Below are 27,525 nucleotides of genomic sequence, written 5' to 3'. Positions count from 1 at the left end.
GAAGTGATTCAAAAAAGAGCAGAACCAAATTAATTTATTTTATTCTCTTGTATGAAGTGGGAAAAGATGGGGCAGATGGTATGATTTCTCTTTATAAGCTAGTACTCTAGGATCTAACAGACACAGGTATCAGAACCAGACCTAAAAGTTAAATCTTAAGTTCTGATATATAATCACTAGGCCACTATGAACAGTTAAATCCTTCCTTATAAGTTATAAGTGAAAGTGGAAGAGAGGTAGATGTGAAGACTTCTGATGTACAAAGAAATGATGCAAAGCACATAATATATATATATATTTTTTTGCGGTACACGGGCCTCTCACTGCTGTGTTCCCTCCCACTGCAGAGCACAGGCTCCAGATGCGCAGGCCCAGTGGCCATGGCTCACGGGCCCAGCCACTCCGCGGCACATGGGATCCCCCCGGACCGGGGCACGAACCTGCGGACTCCCATCCACTGTGCCACCAGGGAAGCCCAGCACATAATATTTTAAACTGAATAAAAATTAAAAGTTTACAGATTAAAACTTGTGGCTATAGCTAACACAATACTTGATGGACAATTTATAGTGTTAAGTGCATATACTATATTAGAAGAAAGACTGAAAATTAATGAGGTCTACATGCTTAATATTAGGAGAAAGACTAAAAATTAGTAAGCATCCAACTCAAAAACTGTATGGTTCTTTTTTTTTTTTTTTTTGTGGTACGTGGGCCTCTCACTGTTGTGGCCTCTCCTGTTGTGGAGCACAGGCTCTGGACGCGCAGGCTCGGCGGCCATGGCTCATGGGCCCAGCCGCTCTGCGGCACATGGGATCTTCCCGGACCAGTGCACAAACCCGTGTCCCCTGCATTGGCAGGCAGACTCTCAACCACTGCGCCACCAGGGAAGCCCTTATGGTTCTTTCTAAAGTTAAAACAAAGAGTGTACTTAGAAGCAAAAAATAAAGTCAATAGTACAAATTAAGAAATAGAAAACAAAAGTACAATAGAGAAGTTCAATAAAGGCAAAAGCTGGGTAAAACTGATAAACCTCTCATGAAGCTAATTAAGAAAAAAAGGATGGGAACTTCCCTGGTGGTAGAGTGGTTAAGAATCCACCTGCCAATGCAGGGGACACGGGTTTGAGCCCTGGTCCAGGAAGATCCCACATGCTGCGGAGCAACTAAGCCCGTGTACCACGACTACTGAGCCTGCGCTCTAGAGCCCGCGAGCCACAACTACTGAGCCCACACACTGCGACTACTGAAGCCCGTGTGCCTAGAGCCCGTGTTCTGCAACAAGAGAAGCTACTGCAATGAGAAGCCCATGCACTGCAACAAAGAGTAGTCCCCACTTGCTGCAACTAGAGAAAGCCTGCGTGCAGCAACGAAGACCCAACACAGCGAAAAATAAACAAAATAAATAAGTTTCTTTAAAAAAAAAGAAAAAGAGGATGAAATGGCAATAATAGGGATGCAAAAAGGGATATCACTATAGATCTTGCAGAATGAGGATATGCATAAATGTTTTTAAATGATCAAATTCCCAGAAGAGTAAAATTTACCAAAATTGACTAAAAAGAAACAGAAAACTCCTACAGTCCTGTAATTATTACATAAAATTAATTGAATCATATTTTTAAATCCTCCTATAAGTACCAGGCCTGAATGACTACACTGGCAAATTCTACCTACCATTCAAGGAAGAATTAATTCCAATCTTATACAAACTCAATGAGAGAACAGATGAATAAAGTATATTATTTTGCTTATTTTATGAAATTAGCATTACCTCAATACCAAAGCCTGACAAGGACAGAAAGGAAAAGGGAAATCACAGGGCAATCTCACACACATATATATACAAAGATGCAAAATCCTAAACAAAATATTAGCAGACTGAAACAAGCAATATTTGAAGAGGGTAAAACATCATGACCAAGTCAGATTTGTATAAGGAATACAATGTTGGTCTAACATTTAAAAAAAAATCAATTTAATTCACTACATTAATCAACAAAAGGAGAAAAACTGCATGACTACCTCAATATATGCAGAAAAGGGGTTTAAAAAAATTCAATATTCATTTGAGATATAGCGAAGAAATTCCTCAGTAGATAAAAAGTATCTATAAAAAAATCTACAGCAAGCTTACATAATGCCAATACACTGAAAAGTGACACTGTAAATTGGGAACAAGACAAGAAAGTTTGCTATCACCGTGTTTATTCAGCACTGTGCTGGAGATCTTGGTCAGTGCTGTAAGACAAGAAAAATACATAAAAGAATAAGCGCTAAAAAAAAAAAAAGAATAAGTGCTGGAAAGAAGAAACAAAAGTGTCATTACCTACAGATGCTATGAGTATTTGAAAAGAAAATATAAATAAATTAATAGAATTAATAAGAGTCTAGCAAGGTCTCTGAGATAAAATTAATTTAAAACTTAGTTATGGGGCTTCCCTGGTGGCGCAGTGGTTGAGAGTCCGCCTGCCAATGCAGGAGACACGGGTTCATGCCCTGGTTCGGGAGGATCCCACATGCCGCGGAGCGGCTAGGCCCGTGGGCCATGGCCGCTGAGCCTGTGTGTCCAGAGCCTGTGCTCCGCAACGGGAGAGGCCACAGCAGTGAGAAGCCTGTGTACCGCAAAAAACAAAACAAAACAAAACAAAACAAAAAACCCCCAAAACAACTTAGTTGTATTTCTAAATATCAGGAAAAATTATAAAATTGAATTTTTAAATGGATACTATACATTTATAAATAGCATTAAAAACTATCAGAATAGTTTTGAATAAGACTAAATTTGTTTTGAATAAGAATAAATAAATAAGAATAAATCTAAATAAGAATCTAAATCTAAATAAGAATAAATCTAACCAAAGAAAATGCAAAATCTCTATGGATAAAATTATAAAGCTTTATTTAAAGATGTTTCAGAAGCCCTAAATAAATGAAGAACTACTATATCATGTTCACAAATTAGGAAACTTAATATTGTAAAGATAACAATTACACCCAAAATCCCCAAATCACATACAGATTCACAATCCCAACTGAAATCACAATAGGGTTTTTTGCTTTCTGTTTTTTTGGGGTTTTTTTGCCATGCCGTGAGGCTTGCAAGATCTTAGCTCCCGGGGCTTCGCTCGTGGCGCAGTGGTTAAGAATCCCCCTGCCAATGAAGGGGACACAGGTTCGAGCCCTGGTCTGGGAAGATCCCACGTGCCATGGAGCAACTAAGCCCGTGCGCCACAACTACTGAGCCTGTGTGCCACAACTAGTGAAGCCCGTGCGCCTAGAGCCCATGTTCCTCAACAAGAGAAGCCACTGCAATGAGAAGCCCATGCACTGCAACGAAGAGTAGTGCGCCCCTCACTGCAATTAGAGAAAGCCTGCATGCAGCAACGAAGACCCAACGCAGCCAAAAATAAATTAATTAATTAAAAACAAAAGAGAGAGAGAAAAATCAACTTTTTAAAAAAAAAAATGATCTTAGTTCCTCGACCAGGGCCGAGGAACTCTCGTTTGTCTTTTTTTGTTTTTGGCATGGAATTTCACAAGCTAATCTAAAATTTATACTTTTTCAAGACAAAAAATTACTTGAAAATATGCCTTTTCAAGGCAAAACTAATTTGAAAATAGCCTAATAACTTAAAAAAAAGTAAAACAAAGTGGGTAAGATTTGTGGAACTGCTTTACCAGTTGTAAAGACTTACAAGACTATAATACTTAAGACAGTGTAGAATTCAATCAGAGACAGACCACAAAAAACAGATTCTTGGGACTTCACTGGTGGCACAGTAGTTAAGAATCCGCCTGCCAATGCAGGGGACACGGGTTCAATCCCTGGTCCAGGAAGATCCCACATGCTGCAGAGCAACTAAGCCCATGTGCCACAACTACTGAGCCTGCACTCTAGAGCCCACGTGCCACAACAACTGAAGCCCGCGTGCCTAGAGCCTGTGCTCTGCAACAAGAGAAGCCACTGCAATGAGAAGCCCGCGCACTGCAATGAAGAGTAGCCCCCGCTCGCCGCAACTAGAGAAAGCCCACGTGCAGCAACAAAGACCCAATGCAGCCAAAAATAAAAAAACAAAAACAAAAAACAGATCCTTACATTTTTTTAAACGTGATTCATATATCACAAAGATGGCTCTGCAGAACTATGGGGAAAGGCTGGTTTTTTCGATACATGATGTTGGTACAAAACTGAGTGTCCTTATGGAAAAAGTAAAGCTGAGCTCACGACACCTCACACCATACAAAAAAATCAACTTCAGGTAGATTATAGACCTAGATATAAAAGGTAAAACTATAAAGTTTTCATAAGAAAATATAAAAGAATGCCTTTATTATCTTGGAGTCAACAAAGGTTTCTTAAATAGGACACAAAACCTGATATCCATAAAGAATAAGATTCATAAACTCAACTACATTAAACTAAGAACTTCTGTTCATTAACAGATATCAAAAGAGAATCAAAAGACATACTATAGAATGGGAGGAGATATTAATATTTGCAACACATAGCCCTGATAAAGGACTGATATTCAAATATATAAAGAACTCCTATAACAAAAGAACAAGGATAACTCATTTAAATAAAGGATAAAAGACTTGAACAGAATTCATAGATAGAGGAAATCCTGATGGATGGCTAAATAAAAAGTTGTCCAATCTCCTGGGGAATCAGAGAATAGCAAAGTAAAATTACAAGATACATTGCACATCCACCAGACAAAAATGAGTCTGACAAAGGCCAAGTGCTGGCCAGTGTGACAAGCAAAGAAACTTTTATACAACACTGGTTGGCATGCAAATTGGTAAAACCACTCTCACATTACCTAGCAAATGTGAAGATAAGCACGCTCTATGACCTAGCAATTCTCCCCTAGAGAGAAATGTATGTGCATATGAACCAGAATTCATGGAAGAATGTTTAAAAGAACATCATTTATAATAGACAAAACCTAGAAATCACCCAACTATCCCTCTAGAATAGAACTGATAAACTGTAGCATATTTATATAATAGAATACTATACAACAGCAGAAACAAATAATCTAGAGCTACAACATGGATGAATCTTATAAACAATATATTGAGCAAAATAAGCAAAATATGAAATAATACATTCAGCATGATTTAATTTACATGAAGTTCAAAACCAGGCAAAATTAAACCATTATGTTAAGACACACACTGGGTGGTAAAATTGCAAAGAAAAGCAAGAAAGAAATTATCATAAAAGTCAGAATGTTATCTTTGAGGAAGAGAGGGATGTGATCAATAGGGACCACATGGCAAAGGGCTTCTGGGGTGCCAGAAATGTTCTATTTCTTGACTTGGGTAGCAGTTACACAGATGTTCATTATGTAACTATTTGCTATTTCATATATTTATAACCTATGTAATTTTCTATATTTGTGTCATATTTCACAATTTTAAAAGAGTTGAAAAAAGAATGTTTTGATGCTCCTAGCACATATATGCCAGACAAAGCTTTTCCATGAAGACAGTTCAAGGAGGACTTCAGTATGTCTCCTGAGACACGACAGTGATTTTAAGAAGCCACTTTCTCCCATTCTGTATCTCAGATAATCAACTTACCCAGTGGTGACAGCATATTTGATGTGGTTGCTTGTGGTATAGATAAATACCCCACTCTCATCCCAGGCCCCACTCTTGACACGAATGTTCTCATGAATGTTACATAGAGCCTCCAGTTTGCGGTTACAGATCACAATGGCTGTAAGAGGCAAAGGACATGAGTGCTCTGCTGGACAGGGTGAGTGACGTAGACTGGCAGCGATGGGGAGGGAGGGACTGGTCTCTAAATCAGGGTGGACATAATGAAGACTTACCATGTTTGGCCAGTAGTGCTACATGGGACATGTCTGCTGACCAGATAACATATTTCACCTTGGAAATCTTCACAGATGCCAGAGTCCTGGGATAGAGAGAGAAGGGCAAATATGAGTGGACCTGATTCCCTTATTCCAGGTTATGACCTAAACTCCTTTTCATCTCCAAATTAATGTAAACCGAAATTTCTTAAAATAATACCAAATAAACATTTTCTGTATTACAGTTCAGTGACTTAAACATTTGGCTCACATTGTATACTTCCTTCTTCCTCAACTCCCTGCCCCTCATTCCCATGTATTATTAGGGACTTGTGTATGTCTGTTTTCACCAATGGACTGTAAGCTCCTTTAAGTACAGGAACTATGTTATTCATTTCTGTGTCCCTATTATTCTAAGTCGCAAGAGCATTCTTTGTTCAGATAAATGCTCTGAAAACAAATAAGACCCTTGTTGTAATGCTAGTGTGTATGTACAGGATGGAGAGTGATCACAGAGGAAAAAAAGTGGTTAGAAAGAGTCTTGGAGTTACAGCACAAGAAGTGGCTAAGCCCAGGTCAAACTCACTTGGGGGAAGAAAAGCTCCCACTAAAGATTTCCGCTCTCCCCCACAATATGCCTGTCTGCTAAGGGGCATCTGACATGTTACCGCTTCTGCTGTACGTCAAAGAGCGTGATGGATTCTGCGTCTCGAAGCAGGAGGTTGCCTGTGCCAGCGTAAAAAATCTCATCACAGTTGGGCACCTGTACCTTTTTGGTGATCTCATTCTTCAGATTCTTGATCAGAAGCTGAAATGAGTACATAAGGTGGGGTTAAGAGAAATACATGTAAGATGATGCCAGCTGACAATGTCCCTCAGCAATTATTCCTTAGCTTCAATAAACAAAGTATTTTTTTTTCTGTCTGTCCAGTTCAATCACCACTCTACGCAGACCACTCCAACTAAGATCCTCTCCAAGGGTCTTGATAGCTTTTTTTTTTTTCAATTGAAATATCCTGAGAAGTCCAACTAAAATCTAAATTCCTCAACCAACCAGGGACAGAATACAGCACTTCTGAGGCTTAAATTTTTGTTAAATATTTTCTTGAGACAGCTTTGCTTAACTTTTTTAGGACCCATTACATTTTAAGTACCATCAGAGGTAGTAGGATAAGAGGATCTACTTCTTATCTAGCTCACCTATTTCATTTTTTTGGTGTTGAGGGGGTGGGGACTTGCCACGTGGCTTGCAGGATCTTAGGTCCCAGACCAGGGATCGAACCCGGGCCCCAGCAGTGAAAGTGCCAAGTCCTAACCACTGGACCGTCAGGGACTTCCCAGCTCACCTATTTCAAATTTGATGTTTTTTGCCTCCTGTGTCATCAAGAGTGACTTTAGCTTGGTTCTTAAGCCCAGAGCCACAGTGATAATCCACCCAATCAAATCAATTTTAAGGCCTTTTTTTTCCCAAGGGGTTTGGGGTAGAGTTAAGGAGAAAGCAGCCAATACACGAGGACCACAGCTGCCCAGGGCAGAGTAAGGGAAAAAAAAATGCTCTTTATTCTGCAATACACAGGCCACTGCCACCACACTCTCCAAATTAATTTCCCTTTTTAGTCTTAACTCACCGAATGCATCCGATCTAGGACAGCAAACCGATTGCGAGCAACCCAAACAGCTGTCAGGCCTGAGGACCGTTTCCCTTCAGGAGCTGAGAAGAGCAAAACCAAAGGGCAGGAACATGTAGTAAGCTACTGCCAGGTGACAGAGTCAGGTGCCACGAAGCTGCCAGTCTTGCTGGCTGCCATGTTGGCTTTGCCAGTTCAGCTGCTTCCTAACTTATTCAGCCATAACCTGAGGCTATTGTCAGTGACTTTTCCCCACCAGTTCCCTCCAAACTCCAACCTCCACCCTTGCCAAGCCTCTTTTCTCTAGGCCAAGTGACTGCATTTCAGCCAACACCATATACTGGCAGAAGGACCACCCCCATCTTGGGAGACAGCACATTCCATCAAGCTAATGAGCAGGGCCTCGCTGGCCAAGCTGCGGCACAAAGCAAGCAGCCTGTGAGTGTCTTGGACCTCCTATCTCAACAAGCTGGAGTAGAGACAGAGCCCCCTCTCCAGGACGCAGCTGCTCTGCTGCTTTTAACATGCAAATGCAGACCTCCTAGTAGAGTAGGATGGGGCAGAGTGCTCCTAACTAAATCCAGGCAGCTCTATGCTGGGCAGTATTTAGCACCAAGCTGATGCTCCATAAATGTCAATCATTCACTCAACAAAGTTACAACATGTTTCTCAGTTCCCAAACATTTCACTGGATGATTAGAATTCCGAATGGGTACTCCACACTCTGGGAAACTTCAAAGGAGATACACAGAAGGATGCGTGGAAATACTATTTTATCTATTAGTATCAGCAAAAAACTGGACAATACGTGCTGGCCAGCCTTGCCAGGCCACCCCTTGACAACCAGGGGTGTCAGGCAATTTACAAAATTAATTATTATCATAACCAACACTCCCATTTTCCAAGGGCCGAAGAACCACACTATTCAAGCCTTTCCTCTTTCTCTTCCGCTGTGCTGTACCTTTATTCCTTTAATAATTATTATCTCCCTCAAAAAAATGGAGAAGATAAAATAAAAGTGGTTATAAGACAAAACAAAAATATTTTAGACTCTATTAATTGTAAACAGATGGGGAAAAGAAGGGGATGGGTAAGCAGGACCAAACAAAAAAAATTGGTCAGAAATGTCTTGACTGATTAATTTATAGGGGAGACTTTGATTTATGGATATCAAAGACATACAGGTTTTCTCTCTTTCCACCATGACCACACTTATAGGAGAGTGATGATATTAGCAGCAATAATGACACAGTGGCACCCACAATAGGACAGAGCTAGCAAAATATTTCTCAGAATCTGTTGATTCGGTCTAAAATATCATGAAAGTATGGTACTAAAAGTGGGGACCTGAGGAACAAACCTCTGACCTACAAACCAACTGGAGGGAGTACACTAAAAGGAGCATAAGTGAGACTCAAATCTATTCTGAGAATGTTTTGTCAGCAAGTTCTAGCAGAAAGGACTAAAAAGGGATGGTGGTGATGGGAGAGGTAGGCAGGGGTCTCAGCTGGATCCGGGATCCCTGGTGCGGTGAGAGGCTGTTAACAGCCTCATCTTTCTGACATGCAAAAGGAAGCAAATCGGATCTGGATATGGATGGGAGAGCATAAATCCCTAGTCCCAGGATGAGACACTGCAAGATTGGAACCATGTTTTTAAATAAATGAAACTACCAGGGTGAAAGTCACATCAGCTGACAATAAACTAGGATAACATGCTGTGCTGAAAGAGAAAATGGAGAGTTTCTAATAACCAAATTATAAAATATATATATCTAGCTGGAGTAATAAAATGGAGAAGGAACATGAATATTTCACACCACAGTTGCCTCTGATGCAACTGTCAGCAGCACCTGCCAACAGACATGAGTGATGTGGCCATGGCCTGGGGACAGAATGTGAAAAACTTGAAGAGGAGTGATGATATGGGTGAGGAAAGCTAGGAGCAGAGTCGGGTATACAAAGAGAATGCCTACCATCAGGATTCTGGGAGTCGGCATCCTTGGGGATGGTGTACAAGTCATAGGTACTATTCTCTAAATTACTGGCTCTCTGTAGAGGAAAGGGAGGAATTGTTAGCAAGAGAGCACCCCAGATACCAGTTTACTCTGACATAGAAAACAGCACCATTATACAGACAGCAACCTGAAACTATACTTTTCACACCTTTCACTCAGAAGGCATTTGAACGTTTCTACAGCTAAAAATTATAGGGCTCGTTGCCAAAGAATTCAGCATTCATGTCACCTTATTTTTCTTTTATCTTCCAAAGATGTAGATATCTTTTGAATGAAAGCAAGGACTGCTCTCTATTCCACAAATTAACAGACTAAGACCCCAATATTCCAGTGCCCCACCTGAGTTTATTCATCAACTTAAAAGTCTGTTTGAAGGTAAAAAAAAAGACATCAAAGAAAAAACATTAAAGAAAAGTGCCAGGAGGAAAATATGGGGCTGTTAGATATTGAAGAAGAACTGGGATCAGACACTAGACGTCATATCGGGAAAGACAGGTTTTCATTCTTCTGACTTGGCAATGAAGGCACTAAAATTAGAATGCCATTTCCTTCTTTTTTTTTTTTTAATTGTATGGCAAGAAATGTGGAGGGCTACTTGATGACCCCCAAAGGTAACACCACTGAAAGGAACTCTTCTCAAAATCAGCTCTACTATTTTCACCCAAATGGAGGGAATCAAGATAAGCATCTCCTTTGAATAGGATATAGTCCCAAACATTCTTTCAAATTACTTTCAGTGATTTGGGTGATTCATCCCAACGCTCCATTAAGTTTAGAAGTTGTTAGCCATATGAACGATATAAGTACACAAACCCTTAACTTGTTTATGACAGCTGAAGCCTACCTGGTTTGAGTCTCTGTTTACTGTTTCAGCTCTCTCAAAATGACCATTAAATGGTTTCAAAGAAGCCATTAGAGATCCTCTAAGGGCATGAGAAAGAGACCTATGGGAAATGAGGAGATCCTAGGAGGTTTACTTACTGTACACAGTAGGACTGCATTTTCTGCTGGATTGTACGACATGTTGAACACTGGAAACTTGGAACCACTAGAGATATATATATACAAAAAACAGAGAAATTAGTAAAAAGATATAATGACAATAGGAAAAAAGGAATTACTCCTACACCTCCTACTTACCTCATCTTTACAGATATACTTATCATTTTTATAATCAGAAATAAAAATAAATGAATGTTGCATCTATTTCTTCCTTCCTTTAAGGCTTAGGGACTCCCCTATTTCAGCTTTGAGCATAGAGTTTTAAAAAAGCACACCTAGTACAAGTCTACTTATTCAACAGAAGGTATGGCTAGCACTCACTGTAGTGAGTGGGATTGATTCTTCTTGGGTACAAATTCCTACACATAATTGCAGTGGATACCACAGAGTAACATGATGTGATTTGTCTCTGGCTAGTTTCTCCTGTCCCTTGGAGTGATAACACAAACCGATTTTTTTATTGTAGTAACGCTGGAGGGTGGTTATCAAACCCTTATGCCAAAGCCTGCCACCATGAATGTTTCAGCATGCTGATACATCTGGCTTTCCAAGAGGATAGTTCCTTTTGCCAGGCACCCTAGATATTATCATATCTTCAGAGTTAAGAGTTTCCAGAGACATATATTCTGGTTTAGAGTTGCATGCATTTTGCTGAAAAGCAAAGGGAGAGGTATAGAAAAAAAATGCTAAATAAAGGCAAAGAGGCCTGTCACCAAGTTGGGCTACTCTCAACCAGGAAACTTTCCCTGGTTTTCAAGACACCTGGCAAGCTTGGCAATATGATTTCCTTTCCACAGGGTCTCTAGCATCGCCAACAGGGAAGCCCCCATTGGCCTCATGGCCACCACCACGCTTCTGGGGATTCTATCTGTGACAGGAGATGAGATCCAAAACGTTGTTAAAAGAACAGACTCCAGTTTGTGAGTATTGTTTCATGGTAACAGATGAGACACTTTGGAGGGAAGAAACAAGTCTGATTTACCTCCGCAACTGCATCACAGCTACATCTTTGGAGCTGTTGAAATCCAACTGACGTAAGAATCGGTCCTTGACATAATGAAGCATATTGCCATGAACAGCATAGGCTGGCCGTTCCCGTTCCAGTTTAAATACAATCATGCCACCATCATGGCCTGGGCCACAGGGAAAAGGGAGGAAGAATTAGCTGTAGGCAAGAAAGAAAACTGGAAACAGGAGATACACAAAGATGACTACTGTATATGTATGCTAAAAACAAAGTTAAGACACCTAAATGCATTCTTTATTTGCCTAAATTCTCACAATTCTTGGAATCTTTATTCAAGTAAACACCTGTAAATCATTTACCAATACTCACTCTATCATACTGCCACATTAGACAAACCCTCCTCTATGTTCTCCTAACTGCTTTCTACAAACCTCCGTCACAGCACGTACCATTCTGCACTGTAATTGTTTAGGTATATCATCCCCAGTATACACTGAGCTCCCTGAAAAGAGAAATTACAATAATTTCCATCCTTCCCCAGTCACTATCAAATAACAAACATAAAAAGTAAGTGCTGAACAAATGGATGCTAGTTTAAAAAGCCTTTCTGGTTCTGTTTTTTAAAAATGTTTTGCTTTTCCCTACTAACATTATCCATCACTCAGAAAAACCTTCAGTCTTTGTCCTCCTAGTATACACTCCACACATAAATCAGATCATGTCACTTCCCTACCCAACACCTTCCAATGGCTTTCCATTCTTTCAGAATAAAGTCTTAAATTCTAATGGCCTACAAGGCAATGCCCAATCTGGCTTGGTCTTACCTCCTATTACTTAGCCCCTTACTGTGCTCCAGCTGGCCACTCTGATGTTCCTCAAACATGTTAAACATTTCTCATATCACGGTCTTTGCATTTGCTGTTCCCACTGTCAATGTATTTATCATTCTCCTTCACTTTCCTGAACACCCAATATAAAGCAGCAGTCCCTACACTCTTCCCTCTCTATCCCACTTACTTTTGCTTAACTTTCTTTTAAAGCAGTTTTCACCATACATTGTTTTATATATTTATTGTTTTATGGGTCTACCTCCCTTCACTACAAATAAAAGTTCCATGGCCTCAGGTGTAGTGCTTTCCAGGGACTGCCCCACGCCCACTCCAGCTCCAGGCACTCCACCAAGAGACCACACTCCCCAGGGACTATGCCTGCCCAGATGCACTCCAGCCCCAGCAAGCCTGCCAAAGCTGCCAGGTGCAAACAATCTACACAGGAATGCTTTCACCCGTTAAGGCCACTCCTTAAAAGACCAGGAGAGGTAGCTGTTTTGCTTAAATTCATAGAAACAAAAAGTCAAACAAAAGGGAGACAGAGGAATATGTTCCAAAAGAAACAACAAAATAAAGCCCCAGAAAAAAACCCTAATGAAACAGAGATAAGTAATTTATCTGATAAAGAGTTCAAAGAAACAGTCATAAGGATGCTAACCAAACTTGGTTGAAGAATGGAAGAATTCAGTGACAACTTCAACAAAGACTTAGAAAATATAAGAAAGAACCAATCAAAAGTGAAGAATACAAAAACAGAAAAAATATGCTAGAGGGAATCAACAGCAGATTAGATTATATGGAAGAACAGATGAGCAATCTGTAAGACAGAACAGTGGAAATCACCCAATTGTAACAGCAAAAAGAAAGAATTTTTTTTTAAATGAGGAGAGTTAAGGGACTTCTGGGACAACATCAAGCATACTAACTTTCACATTATAGGATTCCCAAAGGAGAAGAGAGAAAGGGACAGAAACCGTATTTGAATAAATAATGGCTGAAAAGTTTCCTAACCTGAGGAAGGAAGTAGATATCCAGGTCCAAGAAGCACAGAGATTCCCAAATAAGATGAACCCAAAGAGATCCTCACCGTGACATATTATAATTAAAATGGCAAGAGTTAAAGAGAAGGAGAGAATCTTAACCCATTATTGGCCGGGGGATTTTTGCAGAAACTGGTGCCTGTGGCCAGCGATTTGTTACGTAAGTGAATACTGAAACATCCACGTTTGAGTATAATTATCAACAACTGTTTTTGCACTTAATGTATTTTTTTGAAACTTTGTACATGTCTTACTAAAGCATTCTAATATTTCATTAGCGTGTGACAGGCAGTACAGCAGGCACCTCTGTGCAGGGGAACAGAACATCTATTACAAATATATCCTGTTTCACTGTGCTTTCCCCTGGAAGAGCAGACTCTACATTTTCTGGCGGCATTGTTTTTTTAAATTTTATTTATTTTTGGCTGCATTGGGTCTTCATTGCTGCACACGGGCTTTCTCTAGTTGCGCCAAGTGGGGGCTACTCTTTGTTGCAGTGTGCAGGCTTCTCATTGAGGTGGCTTCTCGTTGCAGAGTACAGGCTCTAGGTGCTTGGGCTTCAGTAGTTATGGCACGCAGGTTCAGTAGTTGTGACTTGAGGGCTCTAGAGCGCAGGCTCAGTAGTTGTGGTGCATGGGCTTAGCTGCTCTGCGGCATGTGGGATCTTCCCGGACCAGGGCTTGAATCTGTATCCCCTGCACTGGCAGGCAGATTCTTAACCACTGTGCCACCAGGGAAGCCCCGCAGCATTTTTTTTTAGTCATGTGGGTATTATTTCCTCTAGAATATGTTCTTTTATTTTACCTGATAGTTGACAAGGTGGATCTTTGTGGAGGGCTCTTTTAGAAACACCACAAGAAGGACCAGGTGCGGGACTACCACTATATTCACCAGAATGGTCAATTACCCATTCTCTAGCTACTGCTAACAAAAATTGCTTGTAAGTCATTTTATTCTGTGCATTAAGGCTACAATAAATTTTAAACGCATTGAATAAACTGCAATACTGAAATAGCAACCCACTTTCTTAAACCATTTTCAAGTTTTCCAGAGGATATTGCAGTTTGCCAGGTATTGACTGGATCAATCAACTCCTTTCATAGATTTATTATACTCTAATATACAAGTGGGCTTAGTCATCTGATGGTCAGTCCTCCTGTCTTCTTTTCCTGTAGATGCTATGGAGGCATAATGAATAGTTGTCACCATGCAGACTAGCCTTTTGTCTTTCCATATAAGAAAAATCACTTTACCCGTCCATAAGAATGTCATTTCTTCCCTCTGTAGATTTTTACGTTTCTCTTAATTGGTTTGGTAGACCATGATTCTCTCTTATAGTCCCACAAACTCTGATTTTATTTTTCAACAATATTTCAGATGTGGACACACTGTTGTAACAATTGTCTTGGTAAATACGGTGCCACGAACCAAGATAAGGCTGTTATAAGATTGTTTCTTGTAGTTTCTATCCTTCACCCATGTAAATCTCAAGGTTGCATATATACCCAGTTTCACTTTGTTAACCATCCTGACCAAACTTATTTTGTAAGTTTTCTGGGATTATAGGTTTTGAATCTGAGTCATCCTCTCCACTTTATCACTGCCTCATCAAGCGATAGCTCTTGTTTGGGTATACAGATCGATGGAAATTTTTGTAGAAAATAATCCAAAAGAGGTTTAACTTTTGAACCTCTGTCTGCAGGAAGTGGAGTTTCTGAGTTATTGTTAAAGTGAAGAAACATCATTATTTTTTCGAACCTTCTTCTCGTCATAATCTTTGGCAAGATAGGTGTTTCAAGTAAGGGATCAGTCGGCCAATATTCTTTCCAGTATGACTTTCTTATTTGTCCCATCAAAATTATTAATCCATGGAAGCAACCTAAACGCCCATTGACAGACGAGTGGATAAAGAAGATGTGGTACATATACACAATGGAATATTACAATGGAATATTACAATGGAATGGAATATTACAATGGAATATTACTTGGAATGGAATATTACTCAATGGAATATTACACAATGGAATATTACAATGGAATATTACTCAGCCATAAAAAGGAATGAAATTGGGTCATTTGTAGAGACGTGGATGGACCTAGAGACTGTCATACAGAGTGAAATAGGTCAGAAGGAGAAAAATATCATACATGAACGCATATATGTGGAATCTAGAAAAATAGTACAGATGAACCGGTTTGCAAGGCAGAAATAGAGACACAGATGTAGAGAACAAACGTATGGACACCAATGGGGGAAAGTGGCTGGATGGAGCGGTGGTGGGATGAATTGGGAGATTGGGATTGACATATATACACTAATATGTATAAAATATATAACTAATAAGAACCAGCTGTATAAAAAAATAAAATAAAATAAAATTCAAAAAATAAATAAAGGAAGCTTCATACCTCTTAAAAAATTATTAATCCAAGAAACTTCTTCATGTCACTATTGGTTACATCAGTCCATTTTAAAGCCTTATCATACTTTTTATATGCTTTTTCATTCTGTTGGTGATATCAGTTTGTTTGAGAAGCAACCAACTCAAAAAAGTTGTTACCAAAAATTAATTCTGTTATTTCACTAACACTTTGCAAATTATTACATTCAATAGTTACACCTGACACACCTGTAAAGTCTTCTAATTTTTATGAAATGTTGTCTGCAATCCACTCTTCTGCAGAAGCAAGGGAGCATTCTCCAGCACCATGAGTTTCATTTTCACTTTCCATATCAGAATCAATCACTAAGTTTTTTTGTCTTTTTGTTGGTCTAACATTCACATTGTCTGAATCAGAACTATATTCTGAAGAACCATCATCTTCTGAGACACTAGTATATATGTCACTTGGACAATCAGAGAAAGTATCTGCGTAAAATTCACCGAAAAATTCTTCTTCACTCAAAATCTTGCGATGCATCATTTTTGAAAATTTTATGGTAACAAACTTGTGTTTATAATATACACAAGGTTGGAACAAAAACCTAATGGAGCAAAATGCAAATGGTATCGACAAGTTGTATAATGAACGCTTGATCAATTTTAAGCTCTAACAACTTTGCATGGTGATGTTAATTGTATCACTCTCTAAAAACGTATTGATACGTCTCCAGTCAATAACATTCAGGTAACGAAAGATGTATTAATACATCTCTGGTCAATAATGTGTTAAAGGCAGCAAGAGAAAAACAACTACTCACATACAAGGAAAACCCCATAAGACTCTCAGCTGATTTTTCAGCAGAAACTTTACAGGTCAGAAAGGAATGGCAGGATACATTAAAATGCTGAGAGGAAAAGACTTACCACTTAGCATCTATCCAGCAAGGTTATCATTCAGAATTGAAGGAGAAAGAGTCTCTCCGACAAGCATAAACTAAAAGAGTTCACTACTAAACCAGCCTTACATGAAATGTCAAGGTCTCCTTTAAGCAGAAAAGAAAAGGCAACAACTAGAAATAAGAAAATATATGAGGGACTTCCCTGGTAGTGCAGTGGTTAAGAATCCGCCTGCCAATGCAGGGGACACGGGTTCAAGCCCTGGTCCAGGAAGATCCCACATGCTGCAGAGCAACTAAGCCCGTGTGCCACAACTACTGAGCCCACGCTCTAGAGCCAGCGAGCCACAATCACTGAGCCCATGTGCCACAACTACTGAAGCCTGCACACCTAGAGCCCATGCTTCACAACGAGAAGCCACCGAAATGAGCAGCCCATGTACCGCAACGAAGAGTAGCCCCCACTCACCGCAACTAGAGAAAGCCCATGTGCAGCAATGAAGACTCAACACAGCAAAAAATAAATTTAAAAAAAATTTTAAAAGATAAAAAAAAAAAAAGAAAATACATCAAAGGAAAAATCTCACTGATAAAAGCAAATACATAGTAAAGGCAGTGGATCAGCCACTTAAAAAGCTAGTATGAAAGTTAAAAGACCAGAGAACAGTTGACCCTTAAACAACATGGATCTTAACTGCACTGGTCCACTTACAGTTCTCTTTCACTAAATATGTACAATAATACTACACAGTCCACTGCTGGTTGAATCTGCAGATATGGAACCACAGGTACAGAGAGTCAACTGTAAACTTATATGCACATTTTAGACTGCACAGAGGGTCAGTGTCCCTAACTTCCATGTTGTTAAAGGGTCAAGTGCAGTATAATCAACTATAATTACAAAAAATAGTTAAGGTATACACAAAATAGAGATATAAACTATGAAATAAAATACATAAAATGGGGTACATGTAAAAATGTAGTGCTTTTACAATGCCTTTGAACTTAAGTGACTATCAGCTTAAAATAGACAAATATATATACACAGTTCAATATTTATGAAATTCATGGGAACCACAAACAAAAACTTACAATGGATAGACAACAAATAAAGAGAAACAAATCCAAATGTAACACTAAAGGAATCCATCAAACCACAAGGGAAGAAACCAAGAGAACAAGACAGGAACAGAGAAGAACTACAAAAACAACCAGAAAAAAATTAACAAAATGTCAAAAAGCACATACCTATCAAAAATTACTTTAAAGGTAAATGGACTAAATGCACCAACCAAAAGACTTACAGTGGCTGAATGGATAAAAAAATAAGACCTATCTATATGCTGCCTACAAGAGACTCAAGTCAGATCTAAAGATACACATAGACTGAAAGTGAAGGGATGGAAAAAGATATTTCATGCAAATGTGAAAGAAAAGAAAGCTAGGACATTACTCATATCAGACAAAATAAACTTTAAAACAAAGATCATATCAAAAGGCAAAGAAGGGCATTACATAATGATAAAGGGGTCAATTCAACAAGAGAATATAACATTTGCAAACATTTATACACCCAACATAGGAGTACCTAAATATATAAAGCAAATATTAATAGAAATAAAGGGAAAAATTGACAATAACACAATAATACTAGGGGACATTACACCCTACTTACATCAATGGACAGATCATATCAACAAGGAAACACTGGCCTTAAACGACACATTAGACCAGATAGAATTAATAGAGAGAGAACAGTCCATCCAAAAGCGGCAAAATACATTATTTTCAAGTGCATATTGAACATACTCCAGGACAGATCTCATGCTAGGCTACAAAACATGGCTTGATAAATTTAAGACTGAAATAATTTCAAGTGCTTTTTTCACCAAAACAGTATGAAACTAGAAATCAACTACAAGAAAACTAGAAAAAACACAAACATGTGGAGACTAAACAACATGCTACTAAACAACAAATGAGTCAACAAAGAAATCAAAGAGGAAATCAAAAATACCTGAAGACAAATGAAAATGGAAACACAAGTGTTCAACATCTATGGGACATAGCAAAAGCAGTTCTAAGAGGAAGTTCATAGTGATACAGCCCTACCCCAAGAAACAAGAAAAATCTCAAGCAATCTAAAAGTAGATTTAAAAAAAAAACAGGGCTTCCCTGGTGGTGCAGTGGTTGAGAGTCCGCCTGCCGATGCAGGGGACATGGGTTTGTGCCCTGGTCCGGGAAGATCCCACATGCCGTGGAGCAGCTGGGCCCGTGAGCCATGGCCGCTGAGCCTGCGCGTCTGGAGCCTGTGCTCCACAACGGGAGAGGCCACAACAGTGAGAGGCCCGTGTACCGCATTAAAAAAAAAAAGAAAAAATGAAGAACAAGCAAAGCTCAGTGAGTATAAGGAAGAAATGATAAAGATTAGAGCAGAAATAAATGAAATAGAGACTAAAAAAACAATAGAAAATACAATGAAACTAAGAGTTGGTTCTTTGAAAGATAAAATCTACAAACTTTTAGCCAGACTCATTAAAAAAAAAAAGAGAGCTCTAATAAAATCAGAAATGAAAGAGGAGAAATTACAACTGACAGCACAGATATACAAAGGACTGATTGTAAGAGAATACTACAAACAATGATATGCCAACAAATTAGACAACCTAAATGGATAAATTCCTAGAAACATACAATCTTCCAAGACCGAGTCATGTAGAAACAGAAAACCTGAATAGATCAATTACTAACAAAACTGAATCAGTAATCAACAAACTCCCAAAGAACAAAACTCCAGGTCCAGATGGCTTCAAAGGTAAATTCTATCAACATTTAAAGAAGAGTTAATATCTATCCTTTTTGAATTATTCCAAAAATTGAAGAGGAAAAAACACTTCCAAACTCATTTAATGAGGACAGCACTACCTTGATACCAAAACCAGGCAAAGATCGTAAGAAACCAAAAATTATAGGCCAATATCCCTGATAAGCATAGATGCAAAAATCCTTAACAAAATATTAGCAAACCAAGTACAATGATACATTAAAAGGATAATACACCATGGTCAAGCACAATTCATTCCAGGAATGCAAGGATGGTTTAACATCCATAAATCAATGTGATACACCACATTAACAAAATGAGGGGTAAAAATCATATGATCATGTCGATAGATGTAGAAAAAGCATTTGACAAAATTTAACATCCATTTATGATAAAAACTCTCAGCAAAGTGGGTATAGAGGGAAAATACCTCAACATAATAAAGGCCCTGCGTGACAAACACACAGCTAACATCATACTCAATGGTGAAAAGCTGAAAGTTTTTCCACTAGGATCAGGAAAAAGAAAATGATACCCACTCTCGTCACTTCTATTCAACATAGTATTGGAAGTCCTAGCCACAGTAATTAGGCAAGAAAATGAAAAGGTATCTAAATTGCAAAGGAAGAAATAAAACTGTCACTATTTGCAGATGACAATACTATATAGAAAGCCCAAAAGATTCCACAAAAAAACTATTAGAACTAATAAATTAATTCAGTAAAATTGGAGGAAACAAAATTAATATACAGAAATCTGTTGGAATATCAGAAAGAGAAATGAAGAAAAAAATCCCATTTACAATTGCATCAAAAAAGAATAAAAAACCTAGGAATAAATTTAACCAAGGAGGTAAAAGACCTGTATTCTGAAAACTATAAGACACTGATGAAAGAAATTGAAGATGACACAAATAAATGGAAAGATATACCATGCTCATGGATTGGAAGAATCAATATTGTTAAAATGTCCATATTACCCAAAGCAACCTACAGATTCAGTGCAATCCCTATCAAAATACCAATGGTATTTTTCATAGAACGAGACAAATACTCCTAAGATTTGTATGGAACCACAAAAGTTGCCAAATCACCATGGCATTCTTTAGAAAGAAGAACAAAACTGGAGGTATCATGCTCCCAGACTGGAAACTATATTAGAAATCTATAGTAATCAAAACAGTATGATACTGGCACGAAAACAGACACATAGATCAATGGAACAGAATAGAGAGCCCAGAAATAAATTCATGCTCACATGGTCAATTAATCTATGACAAAAGAGGCAAAAATATACAATAGGGAAAAGGCAGTCTCTTCAATAAATGGTGCTGGGAAAACTGGATAGCTACATATAAAAGAATCAAACTGAACCACTTTCTTAAACCATGTACAAAAATAAATGCAAAATGGATTAAAGACTTAAATGTAAGACCTAAAACCATAAAACTCCTAGAAGAAAGTGTAGGCAGTAACCTCTTTGACATCAGTCTTAGCAATATTTTTTTGGATATGTCTCCTCAGGCAAGGGAAACGAAAATAAACACATGGGACTACATCAAACTAAAAAGCTTTTGTACAGCAAAGGAAACCACCAACAAAACAAAAAGGCAACCTACTGAATGAGAGAAGATATTTGCAAACAATATATCTGATAAGGGGTTGATATCCAAAATGTGAAGAACTCATACAACTGGGACTTCTCTGGCAGTCCAGTGGTTAAGACTCCACACTTCCACTGCAGGGGGCCCAGGTTCGATCCCTGGTCAGAGAACTAAGATCCCACATGCAGTGTGGTGTGGCCAAAAAAAAAAAAAAACAATCATAAAGAACTCATACAACTCAATATCAAAAATCAAATAAGCCAATTTAAAAATAAGCAGAATACCTGAATAGATATTTTTTCAAAGAAGACATATAGATAGCCAACAGGCACATGAAAAGATTCTCATCACTAATCATCAGAGTAATGCAAATCAAAACCATGAGATACCACCTCACATCTAACAGAATGGCTATTATCAAAAAGACAAGAAACAGGGCTTCCCTGGTGGCACAGTGGTTGAGAGTCCGCCTGCCGATGCAGGGGACACGGGTTCGTGCCCCGGTCTGGGAAGATCCCACATGCCACGGTGCAGCTAGGCCCGTGAGCCATGGCCGCTGAGCCTGCGCGTCGGGAGCCTGTGCTCTACAACGGGAGAGGCCACAACAGTGAGAGGCCCACGTACCACAAAAAAAAAAAAAAAAAAAAGATATATGTACCCCAATGTTCTTTGAAGCACTACTTACAACAGCCAAGATATGGAAGTAACCTAAGTGTCCATCAATAGATGAATGGATAGAGAAGATGTGGTATACATATACAATGAAATATTACTCAGCCATAAAAAAGAATGAAATCTTGCATTTGCAACAGCATGGATGGACATGGAGGGTATTATGCTAAGCAAAATAAGTCAGAGAAAAATAATTACTGTATGATTTCACTTACATGTGGAATTTGAAAAACAAATGTACGGGGCTTCCCTGGTGGCGCAGTGGTTTAGAGTCTGCCTGCTGATGCAGGGGACATGGGTTCGTGCCCCGGTCCGGGAAGATCCCACATGCCGCAGAGCGGCTGGGCCCATGAGCCATGGCCGCTGAGCCTGCGCGTCCGGAGCCTGTGCTCCGCAACAGGAGAGGCCACAACGGTGAGAGGCCCGTGTACCGCCAAAAAACCACAAAAACAAATGTACAAACAAAACAAAATAGAAACAGACTTTTTTTTTTTGGTGGTACGCGGGCCTCTCACCGTTGTGGCCTGGTCTTATTGTAGTGATCATTATATATAAAAATATCAAATCAGGCTTTCCTGGTGGCACAGTGTTAAGAATCTGCCTGCCAATGCAGGGGACACGGGTTCGAGCCCTGGTCCGGGAAGATCCCACATATCGTGGAGCAACTAAGCCCGTGAGCCCCAACTACTGAGCCCGTACTCTAGAGTCCGTTAGCCACAACTATTGAAGTCCATGCGCCTACAGCCTGTGCTCCGCGACAAGAGATGCCACTGCAATGAGAAGCCCACGCACCACAATGAAGAGCAGCCCCCACTTGTCGCAACTAGAGAAAGCCTGTGTGCAGCAACGAAGACCCAACACAGCCAAAGACAAAAAAATAAAATTAAGAAAAAAAAAAATCAAATCACTATGTTGTGAAACTAATAAAATATTTTAAGTTAATTATAACTCAAAATTAAGTTCTATAAAGTAAGAGACATTGTTTTATGCACTGCTAGAATACCAGCACCCAGACTAGGGCTGATACTCAGTATGTATTTGCTAAACGAATGAATAAAACTCAGCTTCTAGCTCCTCAGTCTAGGAACCTCAAGTGTCCAGTATTAGCCTCTAAGTCTCCTAGGAACTAATCAAAGAGAATGGGCTTTAGGTGAATTCCCTGGAGGTCCAGTGGTTAGGACTCAGTGCTCTCACCGCCAAGGGCCCAGGTTCAATCCCTGGCTGGGGAACTAAGATCCCACAAGCCATGCGGCATGGCCAAAAGAAAAAAAAAAAGGGAGAGAATGGGCTTTATTATTAAATGAATTTTGGTGGATAAAGAACACTATACCAAGAAGGTAAGGGAGTTAAAAAGGAGAAAAGCTTCAACTAGGTGGCTCTGAGACTTCTATTTTTCCTTGTCATCCTACTATGTACTTGCTGGAGACAAAGCTAATGGAGAATCACTCTCAAGTCTTATAAACTTTGAACCAAAGGAAAAAAGAAGAAATGGCCTTTACCTGCTGCAAAGAGGTTAAGGTTAGGGTGGGCAGCTAGGACCCAGAAACGATCATGGTCCCTGCGGAAGGTCTGAACCCCAGTCCTAGGAAAGTAAAAGGTACACAAAGAAAAATATTAATTTCCAAGGAAACTTCAGCTTATCACATACAAGAGTATTAAGTGGTAGGCCAGCACACTGATTAAAAAGCTAAATCAAGGACAGTGAACTGCATATTCTAAATAAAGACAGTCATGATAAATTCTACCAAGGAACAAAAAGAGGACTTCAGGGACTTCCCTGGTGGTCCAGTGGTTAAGATTCCAAACTTCCAGTGCAGGGGATTTGGGTTTGATTCCTGGTCTGGGAATTAAGATCCCACATGCCACGTGCAGCATGACCAAAGGAAAAAAAAAAACAAAAAAAAAACAAAAGAGGACTTCAAACTGACTCTACTATTTTGATATTACAACTCGCCCCACTCATCATAATTTTCTACTGTACTGTTTTCATTTAATATTTCTTATTTCTGTAGCTACAGAAGAACCTGCTTAAATTTAGAGGAGAAAAAGAACATACACAGAAATTTCTATTTCATGGAAGATTTGTAAATGTTGGCTAACACTAGGTCCCTTCACGTTTTCATAATATGTTATTTGATTTTTCTACATGCTGAGGATGATGAGAAACAAAAAGTATTCTAATCTAATTTTTAAAAAGAGAGAGTAAGAGAGAGAAAGGAGCTTTCCCCTGGGTTTGGTCACACACCATTGTAACCCCCTTACCGCTTAGACATGTCCCAGACTCTGATACTCTTGTCTTCAGAATTGCTGAGGATCAACTCTTGGCGAGGGTGGAAGACAGCACAAGATACATTGTTGTAATGGCCCCGGCAGGTATCAACTTCCCATGCCTTTGATTCTGAAGGACAAAGAAGAATTAGGTCACTACAACTTCCTACTACTTTAAGTTTGGGATTTCAAATTATGACATCCTCTAACCAAATGCTAGGTATTACTACAAAATGTTGTTACCAACTCCTTTCTAATAGGGCAATTTTCTTCATTTAAGACTCTGAATCTTTACATATTTCTTTGTTATTTCATTCTCACCCTCTTATCAATTATAACACCTCTTCTCTGTCATTCTTTATCTCCTTACCCTGCTCTGTCACTAGCTGCCACTATAGAATAAATGGACTCTTCATGGGGCAGGAATGTTATCTGGTTCAGTCATCACTGTTATCTTCAGAACCCTGAACAATGGTTAGTACAAAGTAGGTACTCAATAAATATTTGTTGAATAAATGAATTCTTATTTTTAATTATGTTCACACTCCTCAAAATCAGGATGCCATCAAAGGAAAAAAAGGGAATAAGGCAATTGTCATGCTCCCAGGATTAGCTTAACAACCTAAGGTAGGAAAATGGGTCACTAAATCTGGAAAACCTGGCTACTTCACCTTGCTGGCCAGCAGCCAATATTTTAGGTATGGTGATACTGTCACTGGTTCACTCACCGTTCATGCGCCAGATCTTCACTTGACGGTCATCTGCCCCAGATACAATGAGGGGCATAGTGGGGTGGAAGGCAGCCCAGTTAACTCCACGATCATGACCCTGTACAAAAAAGGTGGTTCTTCTAAACTAAAAAAGTCGTTCTTCTTTATATCTGTTACTCAAAGCAAACCAATGGACCATGCTAGTGGTTATAAACGATGTCTCTGATTTTTACTCTTCATGTGAAAAGACTCAAGGGACTGCTGCTCTAAGATCTGACCATGAGAATTACTATATCAATCTATCTAATATTATTCCCAAATTCTCATGGGAATTCCCAAATCCTTCTACTCCCAAATTCAGCTTCATTTGCATTTGGGATATGCTACCTTGTTTTGTTACTTGTCTACTTATATTTTATTTCTCCAACTAGTTATTAGCATCTCAAGAATAAAGCCAATTTTATAACTTAATGAAGAAATTCTCAAAGTGTGCTCAAGAAACTCTTAGATGAGCTCCAAGAACCTTTCAGGAAATCTGCAGGGTCTAAAACGATTTTCGTAATAACACCAAAACATTATTTGCCCCTTTCACTCTTATTCTCTCATGACTGCAGAGTTTTCCAGAGGTTACATGACATGTGATGATGTCACTGCTTTGGTGGCTAAAAGACTTTATCCTTATATAGTCCATGTTTTAAGAGTTCTTGGTTTTAATTTCAAATATGATAAAAATTGAGATATGCACATAAACAAAAACTCTCCGGGTCCTAAATAACTTTTAAGTGTATAAAAAGGTCCTCAGACCAAAAAGTTTAAGAACTGCTGATTTTAAGATATCTTTTACCCTATTTGTAAGTTTATACTCTGTATCATAACAGAATCACAGATAAGGTAGTTTCGAATTAGCAGTATTTTTGAGAGGTACCATTCTGCGGTGAAAAGCAGCTTGGTTTGGAGTCAGATAGATCCAAGTTCAAAGCCTAGTTCTTCAACTTAGTAGACTTGTGTAGACTTTGGTAAACCACTTAATTTCTGTAAATCTCAATTTTTTCATCTGCCAAATGAGGTTAATAATATCTCTACCAGTAAATAGCTGTAAGGATTATTTTTTAAAATCTAGTTTGTTTCCCTTATGCTTTTCTATTTTCCCACCATGCATGCAAGTTATTTACACATGGTTGGTTCTCAATAACTTTGATGAACTATCCTCCCCTTCCCCTTCAAGAGGCTTGACAATGGGCTCTGCTTTGGGATGGTGATGGAGCTTATGCCAGCTTTCATGTTTATAAGGTAACATGACTCTCCCTCAGGTAGCACATAAGCTTCATTTCTCTGTTGGCTCACCCACTATTCTATTTTCAGTGCCTCAAATAGTGCCTGGCACTCAGTAAACCCTGCATAAGTCTTTGTTGAAGGAATGAATAAATGAACGGCATATTGTCACTGTTTCCCTGAGAGATAAGTACCTCCAGTACATGCTTCACCACTGCATCCGTAGTTCCAAACAGATCAACCCCAGTTATTCCTCTCACATCCGACTCCACCGCACCAGGAGACAAGTTTTTTTTCCTTAGACCTTTGAAGGGGTAAGGAGTGGGATGAAAAATGTAAACATAATGTTACCAAAAAGAGCACAGTGACAGAAATGCAGAAAGGTACAGTGATAGACTAACATTAAGGAAAAAGAAGGGAAAAAGAAATTTAGAGAGACTAAAGAAAGATGCAAGAGCTTCTATCTATCTCTTTCTAAAACCGTTCGAGGGACTTCCCTGGAGGTCCAGTGGTTAAGACTCCACGTTCCCACTGCAGGGGGCACGGGTTCAATCCCTGATTGGGGAACTAAGATCCTACGTGCCGTGCGGTGCAGCCAAAACAAACAAACAAAAAACAAACAAAAAAAACCTGTTCAAAATAGTGAAGTATATTCACTATCTTCTCTTCTCCTCCCTTAACAGACCCATTACTAGGACTTCTTCCCAGAGGAGGACAATCCAAACTTCTGACATAGCTAATTTCTTCAACAAACCTCATCTCAAGAGCTGTCTACTTGAGATAACACCCATTTCCATTCTTCAATATTCTTGAAATTTGGTCTCAAATGGTAAACATTCAATTTCTACTTTCAACTTCATGAAATCTATAGCAACTTTTCTTCTATCATCTCAAAAAATTTTAAAAGAAAAGTCATTTGGGGAGGACGCAGCTCAGTGTTTCTCAAACTAGAAGCTTCTAGGCAACTCATGAGGAAGTTCCAAAGGAGTTAAGGAAACTAAAACTATCAAATATAAAACAGCTTATTTGGTGGATGATATTGTAAAACTACAAATTGTGCAAAAAGTGTACTCATATCTTCTTCTTGACTCTTGAGCGTGGGACAAAAATTATTAAAACTGTCATATCCCTTTAAACACTTGCTCAAAAGACTGGTTATAGATCTGAATATATGTATCTTGCTATTAAAACTTTTGGAGACTAAAGGGAGAAATCAGCCCATAATTCAAAAACAACAGAAAAGGACTTCCCTGGTGGCGTAGTAGTTAAGAATCCGTCTGCCTATATGTATACATATAACAGATTCACTTTGTTATACAGTAGAAACTAACACAACATTGTAAAGTAATGATACTCCATAAAGATGTTAAAAGAAAATTAAAAGTAAAAAAAAGAATCCGCCTGCCAATGCAGGGGACACAGGTTTGATCCCTGGTCCAGGAGGATCCCACATGCTGCGGAGCAACTAAGCCCATGTGCCACAACTACTGAGCCCGTGTGCCACAACTACTGAAGCCCGTGCGCCTAGAGCCCGTGCCCTGCAATGAGAAGCCACTGCAATGAGAAGCCCGTGCACTGCAAC

General features: G+C 39.0%; 1 protein-coding gene across 2 annotated transcripts in view; it reads right to left on the bottom strand.

The window, feature by feature from the left end:
• COPA (COPI coat complex subunit alpha) overlaps positions 1-27,525 on the bottom strand; it is a 50,108-nt gene that overhangs the window by 8,864 nt on the left and 13,719 nt on the right. The window contains exons 7-17 of one of the 2 annotated variants that reach the window (XM_060135124.1): positions 26,138-26,247; positions 24,690-24,789; positions 23,956-24,091; positions 23,193-23,275; positions 11,457-11,607; positions 10,454-10,520; positions 9,431-9,506; positions 7,456-7,538; positions 6,496-6,635; positions 5,846-5,931; positions 5,592-5,757 (exon numbers count right to left, since the gene is read on the bottom strand). In XM_060135124.1, coding sequence (XP_059991107.1) covers positions 5,592-5,757; positions 5,846-5,931; positions 6,496-6,635; positions 7,456-7,538; positions 9,431-9,506; positions 10,454-10,520; positions 11,457-11,607; positions 23,193-23,275; positions 23,956-24,091; positions 24,690-24,789; positions 26,138-26,247 — 1,198 coding nt within the window. The remainder of the gene's footprint in view (positions 1-5,591; positions 5,758-5,845; positions 5,932-6,495; positions 6,636-7,455; positions 7,539-9,430; positions 9,507-10,453; positions 10,521-11,456; positions 11,608-23,192; positions 23,276-23,955; positions 24,092-24,689; positions 24,790-26,137; positions 26,248-27,525) is intronic. The other variant, XM_060135133.1, reaches the window with a different exon arrangement.

Source organism: Lagenorhynchus albirostris, chromosome 2, assembly GCF_949774975.1.
Source record: "Lagenorhynchus albirostris chromosome 2, mLagAlb1.1, whole genome shotgun sequence".
In the NCBI taxonomy this organism is placed as follows: domain Eukaryota; kingdom Metazoa; phylum Chordata; class Mammalia; order Artiodactyla; family Delphinidae; genus Lagenorhynchus; species Lagenorhynchus albirostris.
This window is presented reverse-complemented; position numbering and strand designations above follow the sequence as displayed.